A 21174-nucleotide genomic window follows, 5' to 3' on the forward strand; every position below is an offset into this window, starting at 1 on the left:
TCAAACACAGAAAATGCTGTAAAAAACCCAGCAGATCGGACAGTATCGGTACAGGCAGATATGGAGTTAATGTTTCAAGTCTCATATGATCCTTATCCAGAGTTCTGAAGAAGGATCATATCAGACTTGAAACATTAACTTGTTCAAATTTTGGGTGAAGATTTGTAGCTCGGGTGCTCGTTGTTGTGGTTCTGTTCGCCGAGCTGGAATAGACAGGGGACGAAACGTTTGCAACAAAAATTTCCAGCTCGGCGAACAGAACCACAACATTAACTTGTTTTCTCTCCAGAGATGCTGCTAGACTTGCTGAGTTTCTTGAGCATTTTCTGTGTTTGTTTCATAGTTATGACATCTGCAATACTTTGTCTTCATTTTGAGCTTGAATAAGTTCACTGGAAGTTCTGAGTATATACTTAGCTCATCATTTGTACTGACATATTGTTACTGGTGCCCTATAATGGTAGTGTTGTCCCAGTCGAATTCATGTTGCTTGTCGTCTGCGTGTGTGGCTACTAAGGATAGCTGGTCGTGGCTATCCTTAGTATATACTTAGCTCATCATTTGTACTGACATATTGTTACTGGTTCCAAAACACCATCTTCCACATGATTCTGGTTTATTACAGGCCATCATGGGCAGCAGCATAACATTAGGGTAATGCTTTAGTTTATGAATTTACCCAAGAACAATAAAGTTGTTGTCAGCATTTCTGAAAAGCTTACCTGCTATCAAGACCTGAACTGCACTCAGATATTTCCTCATCACTGCTGAGCTCTCCATTTTCTGAAAGTTACAAATGTTATATATAAAAATGCTGTTCTCTCAATTTATCATTCTTCAAAGTCTTTTGTTCAGACTGTATCCCATAATTCTTAGATAATTCCTTTTCTGTTTGTTTAACACAAGAACTGAAATCAGTTCTCCAAAATATGGAGAAAAGTCATTTTTAAATCTTTGGAGAATTATAACAATCTTTGAATTCGTTTCTGCAAATTAGTAGCTCCAGTCTTTTTGCATTCACTCACACCATATAGATATTACTGGCTAGAAGTGCACAATGGATCATGAACTCAAACCTGCTGGATGAAGATGGTTACAAATATTTCAATCTTTCCCAGTTCAAAATCTGAGATGAATAATGAGGCTAAATATGTGAGGAAGCAGATGTGAAAAGAGGTAAAAGCATAAAACTCTCAGGTTCTGTGCTATTTATAAATATCTAATTATAAAGTATGCAAAATCCCAGCGATGTTATGATCAGGAGAGAGCACATTACCTTGTGAAACACTTTGAAGTAACGACTGTAGTTCAGGAATAGACTCAGCTTTTTCCCGTAACATGTTAATGAACTGAGTTGGAACAGAATCTGTCACATCGATTTGCTTTAATCGACCTTCCAACAGCTTAATCTGAGCCTCTTTTTGAGCGACCTGCATGCCCTGGAGTTGAAAGCAATGGATATAAAACAATAGAATGTAAAGGTTTTAACCTTTTACTTAAACAACTGAATCTCTCACATGTGGATGACATTCTAATCTGTTATTTTGTCAGCCCCTATCTACAAATAATGCTGAGGATGGTTTCCTGTATTAAAGTTACTAAACTGTTACATCAGTATAAAATGAAAATTTCAACTTGAATTTTAGCCAAATTTCAGGAATTATGTCGTTTATTGGTGGTTTATCTTTTTAATCAAATGAATCCAATGAATTTAAAAAGTGAGCTATCTAATGAATTAGTAATCAATGTTAAAGGAAACTTTATATGAGGACGCTCCTGAAATGTAGCAATGAACATCATTGAAAAATTACAGGCCTAGTGCCCTTAATCTTCTACCTCCAATAAATATATTAAGCATTGTATGCCCATAAAATCCTAGCTAGTCAGTCTTGTACAGCACTGCTCCATATTGAGGTTGCCTAATCGAGTTCTGTCAATATAGGAACTGCTTGCAGTATGAAATCCTTCTCCCAGTCTTCAAACTGCATTTATTCATAACCTACTTACTGTCAAGAGGAAATATTACTTTTTTTTAAAATGATAAAAAATTCTACTTTGGGGAATTAATTCTTTCAACAACTGACATTAAAGGCTACTGAAAAGTCTGTTGAATTTTTCATACATACAATATTCATTTTTCTCCCCCATTTACTTCCATCTGTTACAAACATCAATTTGAGAAAGGGTCAGATACCAGATGATTTTCAATGTGTCACCTACATGTATATTAGATCCAGGTGTCCCATAGAACAAAACATATGCACATACTCTTAAACTTAACCTTTTGGGAGCATAGTAATTTATCTAGACCCAACACAAAGTCTGAATCTCTATTATTCTGGGCCCTTTCTCTTTCCGACTCCGTCAAAAGTCTATATCCCACAATATTTACTTTTCAGTTTAACACAGATGACTTTCTGGAAATAAAGGCAACAAATCTGGTTCAGTCCTTTACCAATAGTGTGGAACTAGTTGAATTAAAGATCTATCCAGGTGTAATGCTGACTGGTTTCACAAAAATGCATCAGATCAGGAATGGTATGAAGTACGGAAATTAATTATTTACAACACAAATACTTTTTATGACTGACCAGTAGAAGTCACTTAATCAGGGTATCTCAATTACTTAGAGCAAGGAGGAGAGAGGTCAATCTGTTACCTTGTCAATAGACATTTTAAGGAAGTGATCCAGTAGATGGCGCGCTTCAGCCAAGGAACATGAGCTAATGACAACAGATGTGTCTGTTGAATTAATTTCATCCTGCAAGTAACAGTCAGAAAGAAATCAAAGTTAAACAAATGGATCTTGCCTTGCTGAAGATTGAAGAGGGTCTTATGAGTCAGCGGTAGAGTCCCTACCTCTGGGTCAGAAGACCAGAGTTCAATGTCTACCTGCCCCGGAGGTGTGTCACAATGTCTCTGAACAGGTTACAACTAATGGCTATTGGTGATGACACTGAAGAGACAATGCATTTAAGCATTTTTAAATTCAGGTCCAGACCACAGTTCCTGCTGCAGTAGCCTTTAAAAAAAGTTCTTGGAACGTGGTGTCTTTGGCTAGAGTAGAATTATTTGTCATCCTTAGATACCCTTGAGAAAGTGACAATGCTTTTCATTTGGAGCAGACTGGCAGTTAGATGGTATAATTGCTAGTCACTATGATGGTCATTTCACTATAGAGTGGCTGCAAGAAATTGGAAGACTAGCGAGCATTTACATCAATCTGCGACTTTCATTTCTGCCTCTTACACAGGTTGTATTATTCTCCTAATTTGGATTGCTCCCACTCAAAATCATGGAAATATGCACAACAAGCAACCACATATTTTTGGACACATGAACAGTATCAAATTCCACTTCAGTTAACTAACTATTGTTACTTTCTATTCCACCTCAGTTACCAACAATCTGGAGATTCCTACATTACAACAGCAACAGAACTTCAATATTATATCACTGGCTGTAAAATACTTTAGGATGTTCTGAAGTTACAGAAGGCGAACCCTGTAGATACAAGTCTTGTTATTCTTCTCTCTGTTATTACTACTTACCATAAAATAATTGACAGAAGTCAATAAACTCTGCAGCATTGATTTGGGTTATGTTAGAATTTTTAGCATCCAGTTTAAAAGTAAAGGGATTTCCAGAGCTGCAACTATCAGCTGCTGTTCCTCATTCCTGGTCATTCATGGTCAATCCTAAAATAGTTTCTTTAAGGTTAATGTTCTTTCAAATTTTCTGAGTTTAATGATTACTCTTCAATAATGCGCTCTCTGTGAAGCACACAGACTTAATGGAATAACAATAGGCCATTTGGAACTTGCAATTAATTCAGGATTTAATTTCTACCATGAGACAACACAAGTTTGTACTTCCTCGTCCTCTTCTTTCAGCTTAACCATGAAATATTGAAAAAGGTGAAACCGTTAGTGCAAGCTTTTAATGAATCTATTCAAAATGATATTGTGTCATGCCTAGCTCTCTTTCATATGGTTTAAAAAGAAAGGCATCACATTTTAGTTTAGACTATTCAAACAGATGGTAAAAACAATGACTGCAGATGCTGGAAACCAGATTCTGGATTAGTGGTGCTGGAAGAGCACAGCAGTTCAGGCAGCATCCATGGAGCAGTAAAATAGATGTACTATCCCACATTTGACTGAGCTGGACCCACTTTTATTTAGACAACTTCTCGTTGCCATTTAAGTCCTGTTTACTCCCATTGCCTCAGTTAATCACAAATTCTTGAACAGTTGCCAGAAATTTGTGTGCAATACTCCTTCTCCTGTTCCGCACCATTTCTCTGATGCCCTTGCATCTTGGCCCCATGCTGCCCCTTGGTGATATCACCTAAAGGCACAATGCTTGTTTTTACATGTACATTTATGAGACTAACTCTACCTCACTACCATCTCTCTGACTCTCCATTCTTTCTAAATTATCAGACTGCTTGTCCATATTGCTGGACAGATGGTGGTATAGTGAAAAAAGGCACAAGACTCGTCAATTCAGAAGCCCATATTAAAGCCATGTCACCTGTTGGAATTAAAAATTCACTGAATAGCTCTGGAATTGAAAGCTGGTCTGTGTAATGGCGACCATAATAGCTATCCTGGCAACAAATGCCCTTTGGGGAAGGAAATCAACCCTTCTTCCTGAGGTTTACCTCTACATTCTGCATATCCTAGCAAGCCACTCATTGTAAAAGCAATTATGAATGAGGAAAGAAGTGCTGGTCTGACCAGTGACAGCCATATTCCATAAAAGAACACTGACCTCACTGGTAACAGTCTGAGACTAAGTCAGTCTCTTCATCATCTTGGTATTGCATTTTGTTCTGAGATGAGCTTCTGACTTATTTTAACCATCACTACTACTGTCTATTTCCACCTCCATGACATCACTGGACTTTGTCTCATTTCAGGTAATCTCCTGTTAAAACACTTTTCCATTTTTTTTGTTTCCCTCTGGCTGATCTCCCACAATCTACCTTCCATAGATTTGAAGTCATTTAAAACCCATGACTTTAACTGCATCAAGTTCCAAGTCCCTGCCACCCCTGTGCTCCCTGACCCAAACAGAGCCCAAAACAATTTCTTGATTTTCAAATTCTTCCTCAGCACTCTCCCTCCAAATCTCTTGCAATCCCACAAGCCTCAGATATCTTTCCTCTCCTAATTCTGCCTCTCGTACATTCAAAGATAAAGTTGGTCCACCACTGGAGCTATATCCTCAGTTGTCAGATCCCAAACTTTAAAGCTCCCTCCATACACTTCACGATAGCCACCTCACTTTCCTTATTTCAGTCAGATCTTAAAACACACCTCTTTGACCAAGCTTTTGGTCACTTGACACCTAATACTACTTATGTAGTTCTGTATCATACTTCATTTCATAAAGCCACCTATAAAGCACTTTGGGATGTTTCATTATATTAAAAGATGCCATAAAATAATTGTTGTTTGCCTAATTTCTATATTTATGTTTTTCCCTGCAACACTGTCTCATGTTAATATCACTTTAGCAACCAAATTCTCGATTCTCTTTAAAAGATGACGGATCATTGTATGCAGCCTTCTCTCGCATATGTTTCTCATTCCTTGTCTCCTCTTTCATCTGTTTCTTCTTTAATTGTTACTCATCATTATAATTTCTAGCTCAGATGAAGGATTACTCCTGAAACATTAACTTGCCTGTTCACTCCATTAACACTGATCAAGTTGTTGAGTGTTTACAGAATGTTTGATTGTCTTAGATTTTTAGTTGTGATCCTCTTTATTCAAATTTATCTTCAATACAGATAGCAGTTTCAGATACCAAACCAAACATTAAATATTCTCTCCACTATTCAATATGTTAACTTGATTACCTTGGTCTCCTCTATCTGCATTATGGTAGCCTGGCATTCAAAAATGCTGTCATTAATATAGTCAATATTCGCATTTAAAGCTTCGATTTCCTCATTTATTTCCTGAATGGACTTATCTTCTGGATTTTCCTTTAGAATCCGTTCCCTTTTCCCAAGCAGCATTTCATGCAGGCTATTTAATTCCTCTCGTTTCTGTAAAAGGAATAGTAGATATAAACGCTTTAAAAAGATGAAATGCAAGACAAGAACAGTGAGTTCATAGAACAAAGAATCAAATTTTCAAATTTGATTTGGAAGGAACTTGATAAAGGCTGAGCTGAACAGGCTTCTCACTATTTAAAGTAGCAGGGAACACATTATGGCTCTTGTGTGCACAAGTCACAGAGTTGTAGAGTCATCGAGATGTATAGCACGGAAACAGACCCTTCCATCTAATTTGTCCATGCTGACCAGATATCCTAACCTAATCTAGTCCCATTTGCCAGCACTTGATCCATATCCCACTAAACCCTTTCTATTCACATACCCATTCAGATGCCTTTTAAATGCTGTAATTGTACCAGCCTCCACCACTTCCTCTAGCAGCTCATTCCATACACACATCACCCTCTGTGTGAAAAAGTTGCCATTTGGTCCCTTTTATATCTTTCCCCTCTCACCTTAAACCTATGTTCTCTAGTTCTGGGCTCCCTCAAAAGATGGAAAAGAGTGCTTTGGAAAGTAACGTTGCACATAATGACTTGTATAATGACTGAATCTGAATACCCCAAGCAGGCGATTCATATCCGCTTCCAAGTTGGAAATAGTCATCCTCTGCATCACAATGTCAGATATTCTACACTCCAGTGCCTGCCACTTTAGCCGGGCTGTCTTCGAGAAGCCCTCACCAACTCCCTTTTTCTGATACTTGACCTTTCTGCTGAAAAATAGTCAACAAAAAAAAACTTCAGTACAAACACTAAAAGGATATACATTGTTTATGTTATTAGTTGGTGTTGTGGATAGAGGGATCATGTAATATTCTCACGTTAATGAAATACATTTTCTTATATTGCAAAGTGTAATAGCAACTCGTGTCATCAATAAACATAAGGTTTAACAAAATATGATTTACTGAGAGTCAAACTGATGTAGCTGAATTCTGTGCTGCCCACTTCAAAGACTTTATCTCCCTTTCATGTGTATTCCCTTGATCCAGCCTGTACCTAGTGTTCTATCATGAAGGCTCACATCGATAGAATATTTTTTCTTAATGCATGAAAGGAAATGAAGGTTAAGTCTTCTACGGAACAAAGGCCAGAAAGAAAATGAACATTATTTCAAACTTAAAGGAAACTTCCGTAGTTTACAGAGTGAGTTTTTTTTAAAGTTTTACTGTAAATTTGGAGAAGTCCTGTGAAATTCTTGAAATAGAATGACTGTATAGAGCAATGCTCTTAAAAAGGGAATGATATACAGCTTTCCAGGTTATCTAAGAGTGAAGCGATAGTGTTCATCCATCATAAAAGTTGTAATAAATCTCTGAAGAGGTTAGTTAAAGTTGAGTACATTTGAAGTGTATGATAGCACCAGGAAGAAGCTATCTGTAGCTCCATTATAATTGCTGAAGTCACAAGTGAACTAATCCTATTGCAGTGATAAACATAGGAACTCTGGTGTATTACACAAGCTCTGTTTTGGGTATTTTCCAAAAGTTGTTTTGTTTGTTTTCAATTTATAAAGTTGTGCTTTGAGATTGTACATATTCTGTGTGCTTAAAAATCTTTGAAATTTTATTTTAAGTAAATAGGTTGGTTTATTGTACTTTTTAATCTTTTATTGTTTAGAAACTTCTGCTTTATTGATAAAGAAAAAAATAGTTGCATTCAATGCTTACGTTCCAACGTGAGACCATATTGTTAAAACCAAAACAGATAAACGCATGATCTATCATATTGAATTCATATCTGGGAATTTACTTGTCTGGTAATATTAGCTGGAATCATAGCACCTTGGATAAAGAATTGGTTCACCGATTGGAAATTGAGAGTAGATATTCAAGGCTGAGACGGACACATTTTTTTCATTACTAAGAGAAGCAAGGATTATGGAGAGAAGATAAGAAAGTAAAGTTAGGGATTATTAGATCAACCAGGATCTCATTGAATAGTGTAGCAGTTTTGATAAGCTGAACAATCTATTTCTGCTCCTGTTTGTTATGGTGTTATGGAAGTAAATGGTGGGGAAAAAATTAAATCTAATCCCAGTGCTCAATCATATTTAGTGTAAAAACAAGAACAGAGAACTTTAAAATTGAAAGGGAGACATCAGGAATCATGCAGAAGAACTTATTTATACCAACTGATGAAAGTAAATTCTTTCTCATAAATAGAAACAAAACTACTCATCCTGCATTTTTAAAATCAATTACAGATGCACAGCTTTTTCAACAACTTTTGCCAAATCACATTACCTACCTATCTTCAGAAATGACAGTTCATTTTTACAAAAATCCTTCCACAAACAGGATTTATACACAAAATTCAAACCCTGCCCCCAATTATAAAATTGATTTGCATATTTATGTTCTGAATATAAAATTCTGATGCCATGTAAAGCCAATTAATGTATTCAACCAACTTTTTGGGCTTAAATTTTGAAGAAAACATGCTTTATGATTTTATGTTGTTTATCTTCTGATCACTTCCTTTGCCAGCAAACATTTAAAGAGGTCAGCTTCACAATAGGACTGAAAGTAAGAATGACTCCCGTCACTATTATGAGATGCTTTCCACATCCTCTTTTGTGAAACAATGAGCAACAGTCTGCAACAGTTTCATTATACCAAAATAGCTCTTCCATTGACAGGAATTCATTAATATTGATTCAGTTTTCACTTTATGACATGTTACGGATTACATGTTTACCTTGCTGCCCTTGTTCCATTCACTGCGGAAACTGTCTCGTTCCAGGCTGCATTTAACTTTCTGTTCCACTGTTTAACAATATTGGAGACAGATTTTGAGGCAGATTCTGGTTCTGAAGACGTGGTACTGGCTGAAAGTTCTGTTCCAGAGTCCAGGACATTCTGCTTCCGGCTTACACGACCCGCGACTCGGTTGGACATTGGTTTGGCTAATCTACGTAGAGCACTAACCTAAGCACAACAAAAGAAAAGAATAACTGCTGAAATGATGCAAGATGCGGCAAATTATAGATATTCTCTTTTAAATGAGACGATTTCATCACTAATGCTTCCTACTTGAAGAATTTTATTTTTAAAAGGTAACTATCCATCACTGATACACATATTAAAATTCATGTAACTGTAAAATCATCTGATTAACATTACCACTGCCAGTGTAACTTATTTAGATTTCTCAAAACCCCTGCCTCGGGAGGTATAGTCAACTGAGGCCCATGGCATAAGGAACCCAAAACTTGGGAAAGAATACAGCAATGAATTAATTTATTTCTACCATAAAATCCTAGTAAACTTGTAAATTACTTTTGTATACAAGTAAACATTTTCTTTCCCTTCTTACAGTTTGCCAGCCAAGGTCTGAAATTGAATCTTTCTGTGTAAACTTCAGTTTCAAGGTCCTCAGCTTTTGGGAATTATAGTTATATAAAAGGAAAACTATTTTATGGCAGATTAGCATAATTTTTATAAATACTAATTAAGTTACCGCAATCTTTTGGTAAGATAGAAAAACTGGTGGAATTCTTTCTCACAGATACTTGGGATTAAGTCAACAAATTTGCGCAACAGGACTACACAGAGATTAATAAGGATTCTGTGGCTGTCTTCGTGCTTGAACAGTGTTGAGTTGTTCTACCTCCTTCCAATGTTAAGCTTTATAGCCTGTCTGATTATTATACAAACATAAACGTATTTACCTGCTATTTTCTGAGTTCTTAATTTTGTTTGAATTAAGATCTTCAATTTAAGAATAATTTTAAGAACTTACGAGGATGTGATATTATAAAAATGTTTCTAACAAAGCCCTAAATGTACTAATCACAATGCTATATAAATGACAAAAAAAACTAAAGAGGCTAACAAAGTAAATTAATAATGCAAGAAACAGAATAGAATACATGAGCTTCTGCTTTGCAGTGGCATAGAGCAAGCAAACAGCAATGTAAAATGCACTAAGTTAGGAATTAGAATCTGGATTTTTAATAGCAAATGCACACCTCTTGTGTTTTTCTGCGTAGGACGATTTCTTGTTGCCGTTTCTGAGACTCCAGGGCTCTAATTTGATACTGAAATGAAAAATGATAAAAGCAGACCAACTCAGTTAAAAACCATTGGAACTAACTAAAAAACACACTCAGCAGCAGGTAAAAACTGGTAAACTGCATCATCTGATCTTCACATTCCAATGTCAATCTGAATCCAGACAATTGGGATCCACGTACAGCCAAATCACGATGAGTAAATAATGGTTCACCTGTAAGTTCAGTTGTGAAGTTGTCACTGACTCATGCTAGCAGAATAGGAAATCCCACTGAAGGATGCCCATGATAAACCAAAGTTTTGGACATGTAAGTTTAGATTATCCAAACTTGTTCACGCTTGTCATACTCCACCAGAATGGAGTAAAGCAGCTCTGAAGCACAAAATCAAAGCTAAGACTGCAACAATGATTGCAAAATGGTCTTGCCCACATGCTGAATGAATATGCATGGAGTGATATTTTTAATGTGGATGAAACTGAACTATCATACCATCTCTTACTAAATTGCACATTAATTGCTTAAAGACAAAATGTGTAGTGGTGTGTTACTGCTACTGTCTGAGCAAACCATGGATGGGAAGAAAAGCTGTTGCATTTTGTGATAGAAATCTTTGCTCATGTCAAGGTGTTACTGACACAATATGAGGCTGAATGACCTCCAGCATTTCTGAGGCATGGATCAGTAAAGCGGAAGAACAAGGAAGCAATCATGCTGGTGGACCAACGAATATCTGTCTTTTCACAAGCCTGTTTCCCTAGCAGAAATTGCAAAGGGATAAAAATGCTCCAAGAATTCAACCGCAGCTTAGAAACGTTGACGATAGGAGTAGGTGGAGGCCATTTGGTCCTTCGAACCTTCTCTACCATTCAGCACGATCATGGCTGATCATCCAACTCAGTAGCCTAATCCTGCTTTCTCCCCATATACTTTGATCCCATTCACCCCAAGTGCTATATCTTGCCACCCCTTGAATATATTCAATGTTTTGGCATCAACTACTTCCTGTGGTAATGGATTCCACAGGCCCACCAATTTTTGGGTGAAGAAATGTCTACTCATCTCTTTCCTAAATGGTCCACCCTGAATCCTCAGACTGTGACGCTTGGTTCTGGATGCACCCACCATCAGAAGTATTCTCCATGCATCTACCTTGAATAGTCCAGTTGGAATTTTAGAAGTCTCAATAAGATCCCCCCTCATTTGTCTGAGCTCCAGTGAAAACAATCCTAACTAGTCAATCTCTCCTCATAAGTCAGTCCTGCCATCACCAGAGCCAGCCTGGTAAACCTTTGCTGCACTCAAGAGAGAGCAAGAGTATCGTTCCTCAGAAAAGGAGACCAAAACTGCACACAATATTCTAGGTGTGGCCTCACCAAGGCCCTCTACAACTGCAACCACACATCCATGCTCCTGTATTCTAACCCTCTCCCAATGAAAGCCAACATACCATTTGCCTTCTTTACTGCCTGCTGCACCTGCACGCTTACCTTCAGCGATTGGTGCACAAGGACACCCAGGTCCTGCTGCACACTCCCCTCTAGCAATTTATAGCCATCCAGGTAGTAATCTGACTTCTTGGTTTTGCTTCCAAAATGAATAATCTCACATTTATCCAAATTATACTGCATCTGCCATTGATTTGCCCATTCACCCAACCTGTCTAGGTCATGCTGAAGGATCTCTGCATCCTCATCACTGTTCACTCTCCAACTCAACTTGGTATCATCTGCAAACTTTGAGATGTTACACTTTGTTCCCTCAACCAAATCATTAATATATATATGGGGAAAAGCTGGGGTCCCAGCACTGATCCCTGTGGCACCCCAATAGTTACTGCCTACCAATTTGAAAAGGACCCATTAATTCTTACTCTTTTTTTCTTCGCTACCAATCAGTTTTTTATCCATCGCAATATACTTCCCCCAATCCCAAGCGCTTTAATCTTGTACAATAATGTCTTATGTGGGGCTTTGTCAAATGCTTTCTGAAATATACCATGTTGACTGGCTCCCCCTTGTCAACTCTACTGGTTAAATCTTCATAGAATCCCAACAGATTTGTTAAGCATGACTTCTCCATCATAAATCCATGCTGACTCTGTCTGCGCCTGCCACTGCTTTCTAAATGCTCCGCTATAAAGCTCTTGAATTCAAGAATCTACCCCACTGCTGACGTTAGGCTTACTGGTCTCTCATTCCCTGATTTCTCTCTACCTCCCTTTTTGAATAATGGAGTGACATTAGCTACCCTCCAATCTGTAGGGCCTCTCCCAGAAACTATAGAATCCCAGAAGGTGACCACCAATACATCCACTATTTCTAGAGATGTAAACATGGAAAACATGTTGACTGCATTGACAACATAGTACTGCTCAAAGCAGTACATTTTTTAGATTACTTACAGTGTGGAAACAGGCCCTTCGGCCCAACAAGTCCACACCGACCCGCCGAAGCGTAACCCACCTATTCCCCTACATTTACCCCTTTACCTAACACTACGGGCAATTTAACATGGCCAATGCACCTGGCCTGCACATCTTTGGACTGTGGGAGGAAACCGGAGCACCCGGAGGAAACCCACGCAGACACGGGGAGAATGTGCAAACTCCACACAGTCAGTCGCCTGAGTTGGGAATTGAACCCGGGTCTCTGGCGCTGTGAGGCAGCAGTGCTAACCACTGTGCCACCGTGCCGTCCACAAAAAGCATTAAGCAGAAAAAAGACTACTAAGTTTTTCCAAAGGCAAATCATTTTCAAAGCCTTTTAATGTACATAGTCAGGTCATTTTAAGGTGTTTTTGGTTCATTGTGTTTTGACATAAAGAACATTTTAGCCAAACAGGTCACATAGGATCTTCCTTACCTATCTCACAGCTCTGCTCAATACAAATTTATGGACGGTCCCTGTGTTTCAAATTATCATGATGTTGGTGTATTCTTGTTTGATTATGACTGTAATTTCTACAGTATTCTAGTTATCTATCATTTTCATTTTTTTCAATCAGGTTACTTACTCGGATTGGTAACAATGTCTTTTTTTATTTTAGTTGATGATCTACTTAATCTGAAGAGTTTTTCTTGCTGCTCCAAATTAATATTTTGTAGCCATTGTTGAGTAGAAAAATCAGGGTTAGAAGTGGGACTCTTCCTTGTCATGTACCATGTCTGACTGAGTAACAGACTAGCATTGCTATAGTCCTGCCAGGGAACTAGCAGTGGGAGAATATCAAAACTTTATTTAAAAAGCAGCAAATCTCTGCTGGTGATTTTCTTTGCCTTACTGGATCGAAGGTTTAAATGGCCTATTCCTGCTACTACATTCTATGTTCCTCAATGTTGACAAGTTAGCCTTCACTTATTATTTTGGTCAACTTCTTTTCCATCAATCTCCTACTCGACCTGGTGGTAAACATTTAAATCTGCCCATGTGTTACAGATCTGATCTTGTTACACATGTACAGAGTAGGCACTTTGGATATCCACTATCAGCGTCAAGTGGCCTTAAACAAATTTAACCCAATCTTTTAATATCAATACTTACTGTGGGGGGTCAGAAGATGTTGTCTGCCATTAATAACTCAGTACAGCCAAGAGTGAGGGTTGAAAAGCCCATATGCAACATTCTTGATGCAACAATGAAAGATTGAATTTCAATAAAAAAAAAACAAAGTAGTATTTCTAACTTGGTGAAGCTAGCTGTCAGTGAAAAGCTGAAGGTGTGACTGAGTAAGTGCAGGTGTGGAATTTCCAGAATCCAAGGGAGTGTTGATCCAAAAACAGATGTGGCTCGTGAATGGGAGTTTCAAGGCCAGATTTGCAGAAGTGAAGAACTATAATCTCTTGTGGTGAAGTTTGGTGATACACCGTGTGACTAATAATTTGGGAATTTTGCTCAGAAATCCATTGCATCTGTTTTAACTGCATTTGCATTTCGATGTGTACTGTGGGATATTCAATCACAGATTATTATCAGAATTAATATGTGTTAAATATAGTGTGTTAGAATAAAAGTCATACATTTATAGTAGGTTATATTACTGTTCTAACATTGTACAAAAATATTTATTGCTGTTTGTTCAAAACTTTGAAACTTGTGTCTTTATGCTCTGAATCCCTTGAAATTCACATTTCACCTACTTTAAATGAAGTTACTAGTCCCTCGCTGGATTGTAACATAAATTTGGTTGTCTGTTCCAGGACTGTAATAGCCTTTCACTTGAAAAAATTTCCCTCGATGTCTCAAACAAAATTTGACACCAACTGGATATTCCTAATGAAGAGCTTATGCTCAAAACATTGACCCTCCTCCTCCTCAGATGCTCCTGACCTGCTGTGCTTTTCCAGCACCACACTCTTCAACTCTGATCTCCAGCATCTGCAGTCCTCACTTTCTACCAATTGGATATGGCAATGTGACTGGTGACTAAACACTTAGCTAGTCTAAAAGAAGTAAGTTTAAAAGAGCATTTTTAAAATTATTCATTCCAGGATGAGGGCATCACAGGCATGGCCAGCATTTAATGTTAAGAGTTAACCACAATGCTGTGGGTCTGGAGTCACATTAGGACGGACCAGGTAAAGATGGAAGTTTCCCTCCCTAAAAGGACATTTGTGAACCCCATGAGATTTTCCCCAATGATCGACAATAGATTTGTGGTCATCTTGAGACTCTTACTTCTGAATTGTTTTTATCAAATTCAAATTCCACCATCTGTGGAACATTACCAGAGTCTCTGGAATAGGAGTCCAGTAATAAGAGCTGTTACCTCTCCTGAGGATAGAGGAAGAGAGAAAGGAAGAGACGTTTAAGGAGGGAATCATAGAGTATCAAGCTTGGGTAATTTTTAAACACAGAACAGTCCATTAGCCAATAAATCCTTTTCAATCCTATTTAGATTAGATTAGATTACATTACAGTATGGAAACAGGCCCTTCGGCCCAACAAGTCCACACCGACCCGCCGAAGCGCAACCCACCCATACCCCTACATTTACCCCTATACCTAACACTAGGGGCAATTTAGCATGGCCAATTCACCTGACCTGCACATCTTTGGACTGTGGGAGGAAATCGGAGCACCCGAGAGGAAACCCACGCAGACACGGGGAGAATGTGCAAACTCCACACAGTCAGTCGCCTGAGGCGGGAATTGAACCCGGATCTCTGGCGCTGTGAGGCAACAGTGCTAACCATTGTGCCACCATGCCGCCCACTTTTTTTAAAGTAGCAGAGGTAGAAACTTCTCCTCAGCCTGGCAAGACTGAACTGTAACATTTTAGGCTACCTTATTAAGCAATCATTGATGAGGAATCCTTTCCTTACCCAACTTCTCTCCAAACTGTACAGGTTGAATTTTGGTTACCAGCTTACATTTGAAATTAGATTTGTGAATATCTTTCTTCTGTATCATTTGCCTTCAATGTGAATGTTGTTGCCAGTCCTCAACTTTACTGATGATTATGACCCTTTCATTAGTACTTACTTCTTGTCGCCTCTGTTCCTTTTTCAATTGTGCAATCTCACGGTTTCTCTTGCTTTCAATCATTCTCATTCGCTGCTGATCCTCCCTCATCTGTTTCATGAGTGTTACCTAACAAAACCAAATTACAGGAAAAATAATTAAATTATTGCACACTGAGGACTGATATTCTTATTGCATAAAATATTGGTAACAGAAAGCAAAATGTTTTGTACAGAGGTAATAGGAATACATTTTCAGAAATAATTGAATGCTGGTAAACTTCCTGATCAATATCAAGTGAGATGTGAAAAAAATTCTAACTATTTTGTTTTCTACCTGAGATAATGTTGTTTCGAAAATAAACATTAGCTGCATGCTTCGGACTATTACATCTGTGACCAGCAAAATATCACAGTTACAACAATTAGGAATTAAAATAAGCCAGCAATAAGGAGCATATGAATTAGGAGCAGAGGTAGACTATTCAGCTCCTTGACTATTCAAGATTATAGTCAAGATTAGAGTGGTGCTGGAAATGCACAGCAGGTCAGGCAGCATCCAAAGAGTAGAAAAATCAGCCTTTCGGGCAGGAGCCCTTCATCAGGAACTCATTCAAGATTATAGCTGATCTGTTTGTGTTCAAATTCCACAATACCTTCTAGACCCAATAATCTCTGATGCTCTTGCCAAACAACAATCTATCTAAATCTGTCTTTAAGAATTGCATACGTTTATTTATTTATGAATTAGATATTTCTCTCTTCTTGCCAAATTGAACAACTTCACCGTGTTCCATTTTATGCTCGATACTTGCCCATTCACTCAACCCAACTATTCCTATCTGTAATATCCTTACATTTTCTTCATCACAAGCTTTCCTAGCAATATCAATGTTGTCCATAAATTTAGCTAGAATGCCTTTGCTCCTCTCATCCAAGTTGTTGCTGTGAATTGCAAAATCTTGAAGCCCTAGCACAGATCCCAGAGACAGACTTTACTCAATACATCATGTGAATCAGGCAAAGACCCTTTTACACGGGTTCCTTTCTGCCAGCCAATCTCTATCTATGCTCAAGTGCTAACCCTACACCATGAGCTTTTATTTTCTCAAATAGTCATTGTCAAACGCCTTCTGGAAATTCAAGTGCAGTTCACCTCCTACTCACTTTCATCCACAGTGCATTTTCCTCATTCAAGGCTCTTCAATAAATTGCTGGAACATGATTTTCCTTTGATGGTGCCATACTGCATCTTCCTGATTACCTTGAGTTTTTCCAAGCACATAACTATAACCTCTTTAATGACTGATTCTAACACCTGTACAATCGACACTAAGCTAATTGGTCTCCAGTTTCCTGTCATCTTCTCTTCTTGAGTAGAGGGGTTATATTTGTTATTTTCCAGTCTGATGGAACCTCTCTAGAATCTAGGGAATTTTGGAAAATTAACACCAACACATCTACTATCTCATTAGTACCCTTTATTTTAAAGACCTATGAAGGGGACCATTTGGCCCCAGACACTGGTCAAACTACAGTTCCGTCAATTTGCTTATTACCCCTTATCTTGTGATTGTAATTTCACCAAGTCCCTCTCTCTCTTCCACCTCCTAATTTATAGCTATTACTAGGAAGATTTGTGTATCCTCTATAGTGAAGACAGAAGCAGAATATTTGTTCACTACATCCACCATTTCTTTATTATTTCAGCATCTAGAGGATCCGTACTCACTTTGCTTGCTCAAATGCCTGTAGGAATTCATGTCATGGAGCAAACTTCCTCCCCCGCCCCACCCAAGGTATTGCAAGGAGATAGCCTAGATCCTAACTTTTATATTTAATTAAAGAAAACTCTAAGGCGCTGTATTCCAGATATGATTCAATTGGTCCATCGTTGGGGTTGCGCTTCGGCGGGGCGGTGTGGACTTGTTGGGCCGAAGGGCCTGTTTCCACACTGTATGTAATCTAATCTAAAACAAAAACTCTAAGGCGCTGTATTCCAGATATGATTCAATTGGTCCATCGTTGGGCTTTAATTAAAACACAGCTTATTCTTACAACAGAGTTAAAATACAATAAAAAAGAACTGGCACAACCTTACCTCTGTTGATATACTGAACAAAACTATGTATTATTTAACCACTAATCATCAACAGTTCCAATATAGGCAGCATTGCATAAACACGCCCTTTGGCAAAAATATCAATGCAGCAAAAAAGCAGTGATTGTTATGCGCTGTTTCTCTCCAGTCCAGAAGAAGCAAACAATCTGTTCCTTTTGATTTTTAAGAGGAAGCCTCACTATCGAAGATTTCACTACACCACAGAACTGCCAGCAGAAGGCTTCAACCAACTAACTGAAAGTAATTCTAAAAGCCTTCCTGGGTCTGTTTGAGCCCTGACCTTGCACACTCAGGTTCCTTCTTTCTAATTAAAAAAACAAATCAATTTACTCTCCGTGTCTGAAGCAGCTACCTTTGCAGCAGGGTGACAGCACCCCTCTGCATGAGAAACAGGACAGAACACATCTCTCTGAAAAGCCCAGTATCATCGCACTCTTGCTATCCATTTCTATGTTTTCTGCTAGCTTCCTCTCATATTCCAATTTTTTCCTACCAATAAATCTTTAGTTATTCTCTGCCATTCTTTATATGCTGATCAATGAAGTGATCTCGCCCTGATCTTTACAGTGATATGCTTTTGCCTTAATTTTCACATTTCCCTTAACATCTTTAGTTAAACACAGATGATGGGTCCTCCCATTATAATTTTTCTTTATAGTAGAAGTAATTCTACCTGTGAGTGTTCTGTAATACTATCTTAAATCTCTTCCACTGTGCCTCTGTTGATCTATTCTCCTAGCCGAATATGCCAGTACACTTCAGCGAGCTCAACTTTCAGTCCTAAGTAGTTGCCCTTAATTAATATTTAAAATACTAGTCTCAGATCCAATCTTCTCCCTTTCAAAATGGATGTAAAATTCAATCACATTATGATCACTGCTCCCGAGGGGTGTCTTTCCTCTATGTTTGCTCAGTAGTCCTGTCACATTATGCAATTCTAAGTCTAATACAAAGTTCTGAAGAACAGTCAAAATGCTAACTGTGTTTCTCTCTCCAAGGAGGCTGCCAGACTTTCCTGTTTTTATTTCAGGTTTGAATCGTCTGCAGTATTTTGCTTTTACTTAACCAAGTCCAACATAAAGACCTCGGGTCAGTTCTAGAATATGCTCTGCTTAGAAACTAACTTGAAAGCATTCTCTGAACTCATCTAGACTCCTACTGCCAATTTGACTTTTCCAGTTGATGTGAGGATTGACATCACCCGTGCTATTCCTTTAACATAAGGACCGAATATTCTTTTTCCTATAGCTTGTCATAAATTGAAGGGGGCCGGGATCACTTTCGTTCATGACATCTTTCCTCCATTATTCCTCAACTCCACCCAAACTGATTCTCCATCCTGATCAACAAGAATTTTGAAAATGCCATCCTTGATTATCAGTCCAACCCCTCCAGATTTGCCTATTTTCCTACTGTTCCTGAATGTCATTCACCCCTCAATGTTAAGGACCCAATCCTGTGCTGAGGTGGACAGGTAGACTACAGGAGTTTGAAGGGTGCCTGGGCAGGTCAAATAGGGTGACGGTCTGAGTAGTTATAACTCTCTTTCACCTTCTCCCCCCACTATCTCCAGCAACCCAACTCCACTATCAGATCCCATTCCTTAGATATCCCCCAACGCCGACATCTCATCCTCTGCACTCAGCCCGAAAAATCAACTACCAGTGCAGAGTCCCTTACATTCTTCCTCCAGTGTCAGTCAGTCTTGTAGCCCATGATGAGATTTCACCCAGACAATTTAAAAGGTGAAGATAATTATGTAGATTGGATGTTTAAGATGATTTCAGTTGAAGAATGTGTGTGCATGATACCTTTGTTTTCCTCATTTCTGCCACTTCACTCTGTAGTTTCCTCAGCTCTCGTTCATATCGAGTTTGATTCTTCAGCAGGCGTGCATGCTCTTTCTGTGCTAACTGTAGCTTCTGCAGCTCTCGATTCATTTCCTTCAATTTTTTCTCATAGTCGGCTTTAATCTTGCTGGCTTTTTCTTCTGTGTTGCATTCCATTGACCCTGAGCAAATAAATCACACAAATAACTCAAATAATTTCACCAGTTAAAAGTTCAACCAGTATCTGGAACTGAACAATAATGCTGTGTTTGTGAAGCTAAAAATAAGATTGCAATCCCTGTTGGGTGCACTGCTGTCCTGGGCCCCTATGTATTTAGTGGTAGGGACCATTTCAATCAGATAGGAAAATGGTGGTGGGTGGAAACCATCTGGCATTCCCACCTCCACCTTGATGATATCAGAGGCAACATGGCCTCCCTAACCTGTCACCAAATGAGACTTTTAAGTCGATGCTAAATGCACACTTAAGGGCCTCATCCATCAATCGCAGGTGGAGGACAATTCTTCATGCAGGGAGAACATCAAACAAACACGTATATAGTTGTTTGTTGATTCCTGCGGACATGGTGGATCCTTCATTCAAAAGCATTCAGTGCCTGATCAAGGAACATGCCATTGAGAAAAGGAGTCTCCACTGATAGTGAATCCCCTCCCCATCCCTCCCACCTAAACCTCCTTCCATCCTGTGATACTCTCCGACCATGACTTAAATGTGGCCTGGGATCCAGCCTCAAGTGAGTGTCAGAGCAGCTGCAGCCACTATTCCCTGCTGAGGCTGCCATTCAAAATCTCAGCAAGCAAGACCTCTGTCCCCGGGGTCATCATTTCTGGGGGAAGGCTGACTGCTGGCCTTTCAAGTGTCTGAGTGAAACAAGGCATGACAGGCTGTCCAAAATGAGGCTGCATGGGGCTCTCACTGTCTGTCTAGACACTAGCTGAGACTCCCATCACCTCCACAATAGTTCACCCAAGATTTCAGATTTCAGCTCATCCACCATGTGGAGGCACATCAATTTGGAAAGAAGGAGGAAAAATATAAAGTTGATGAAAGAGGAGAAATTAAGAAGGGCTAAAATAGGTCATTGTCACACCTCAGGGAAAGTCTTGGTATTTGAGAATGCAGTGTCCTCAACTCAGATATTACATTGAACCACATTGTCACAAAGACAAACCAGATGCCCTGATTAACTACTGATAACAGTATTGGCTTTCAATCACTTTACCAACTCAACAATTACTGAAGGGCTGTTTTAAGAGCTTACAAATTGTTTCTGCAATCCAGAAAGAAAATATCCAAGTACCAAGAAGACTATAAACTGTATGATTTCAGTGCTCATGCTGGATATACTTGCCTCTGTGTTCCCAATGGGGAATAACTTCCAAAACCTAGGTTGAGTTCCACTTTACCTTTCACTCTAGATTTATTTGAAAAAGGAAAACTGGCTCACAACCAAAGACAAGAAAGTACTACCCCAATCCCCATCAGACCCTGGGATAATTCAGTCATAAAATATCCAGCCATTGTTGAAGAACTGAGAGACAAAGACTGAACAGGCAGACAAGGGCGAGTACACAAGGGAATCAGAATGGTCTCAAATAGCAAGAACGCATTTGCTTTGTTGTTGAAGAAATGTATGCAGATCAGATGTTT

The 21174-nt window shown here is 38.7% G+C and overlaps 1 protein-coding gene across 1 annotated transcript in view; it reads right to left on the reverse strand.

Annotated features, from left to right (window-relative positions):
- The window catches only part of kif21b (kinesin family member 21B), a 160721-nt gene that overhangs the window by 24375 nt on the left and 115172 nt on the right, over positions 1–21174 (reverse strand). The window contains exons 15-23 of the mRNA XM_043716242.1: positions 19485–19684; positions 15574–15681; positions 10049–10117; positions 8776–9005; positions 6635–6788; positions 5870–6061; positions 2660–2761; positions 1277–1439; positions 723–783 (exon numbers count right to left, since the gene is read on the reverse strand). Of these exons, the coding sequence (XP_043572177.1) occupies positions 723–783; positions 1277–1439; positions 2660–2761; positions 5870–6061; positions 6635–6788; positions 8776–9005; positions 10049–10117; positions 15574–15681; positions 19485–19684 (1279 nt within the window). The remainder of the gene's footprint in view (positions 1–722; positions 784–1276; positions 1440–2659; positions 2762–5869; positions 6062–6634; positions 6789–8775; positions 9006–10048; positions 10118–15573; positions 15682–19484; positions 19685–21174) is intronic.

Source organism: Chiloscyllium plagiosum, chromosome 26 (genome assembly GCF_004010195.1).
Source record: "Chiloscyllium plagiosum isolate BGI_BamShark_2017 chromosome 26, ASM401019v2, whole genome shotgun sequence".
In the NCBI taxonomy this organism is placed as follows: Eukaryota; Metazoa; Chordata; class Chondrichthyes; order Orectolobiformes; family Hemiscylliidae; genus Chiloscyllium; species Chiloscyllium plagiosum.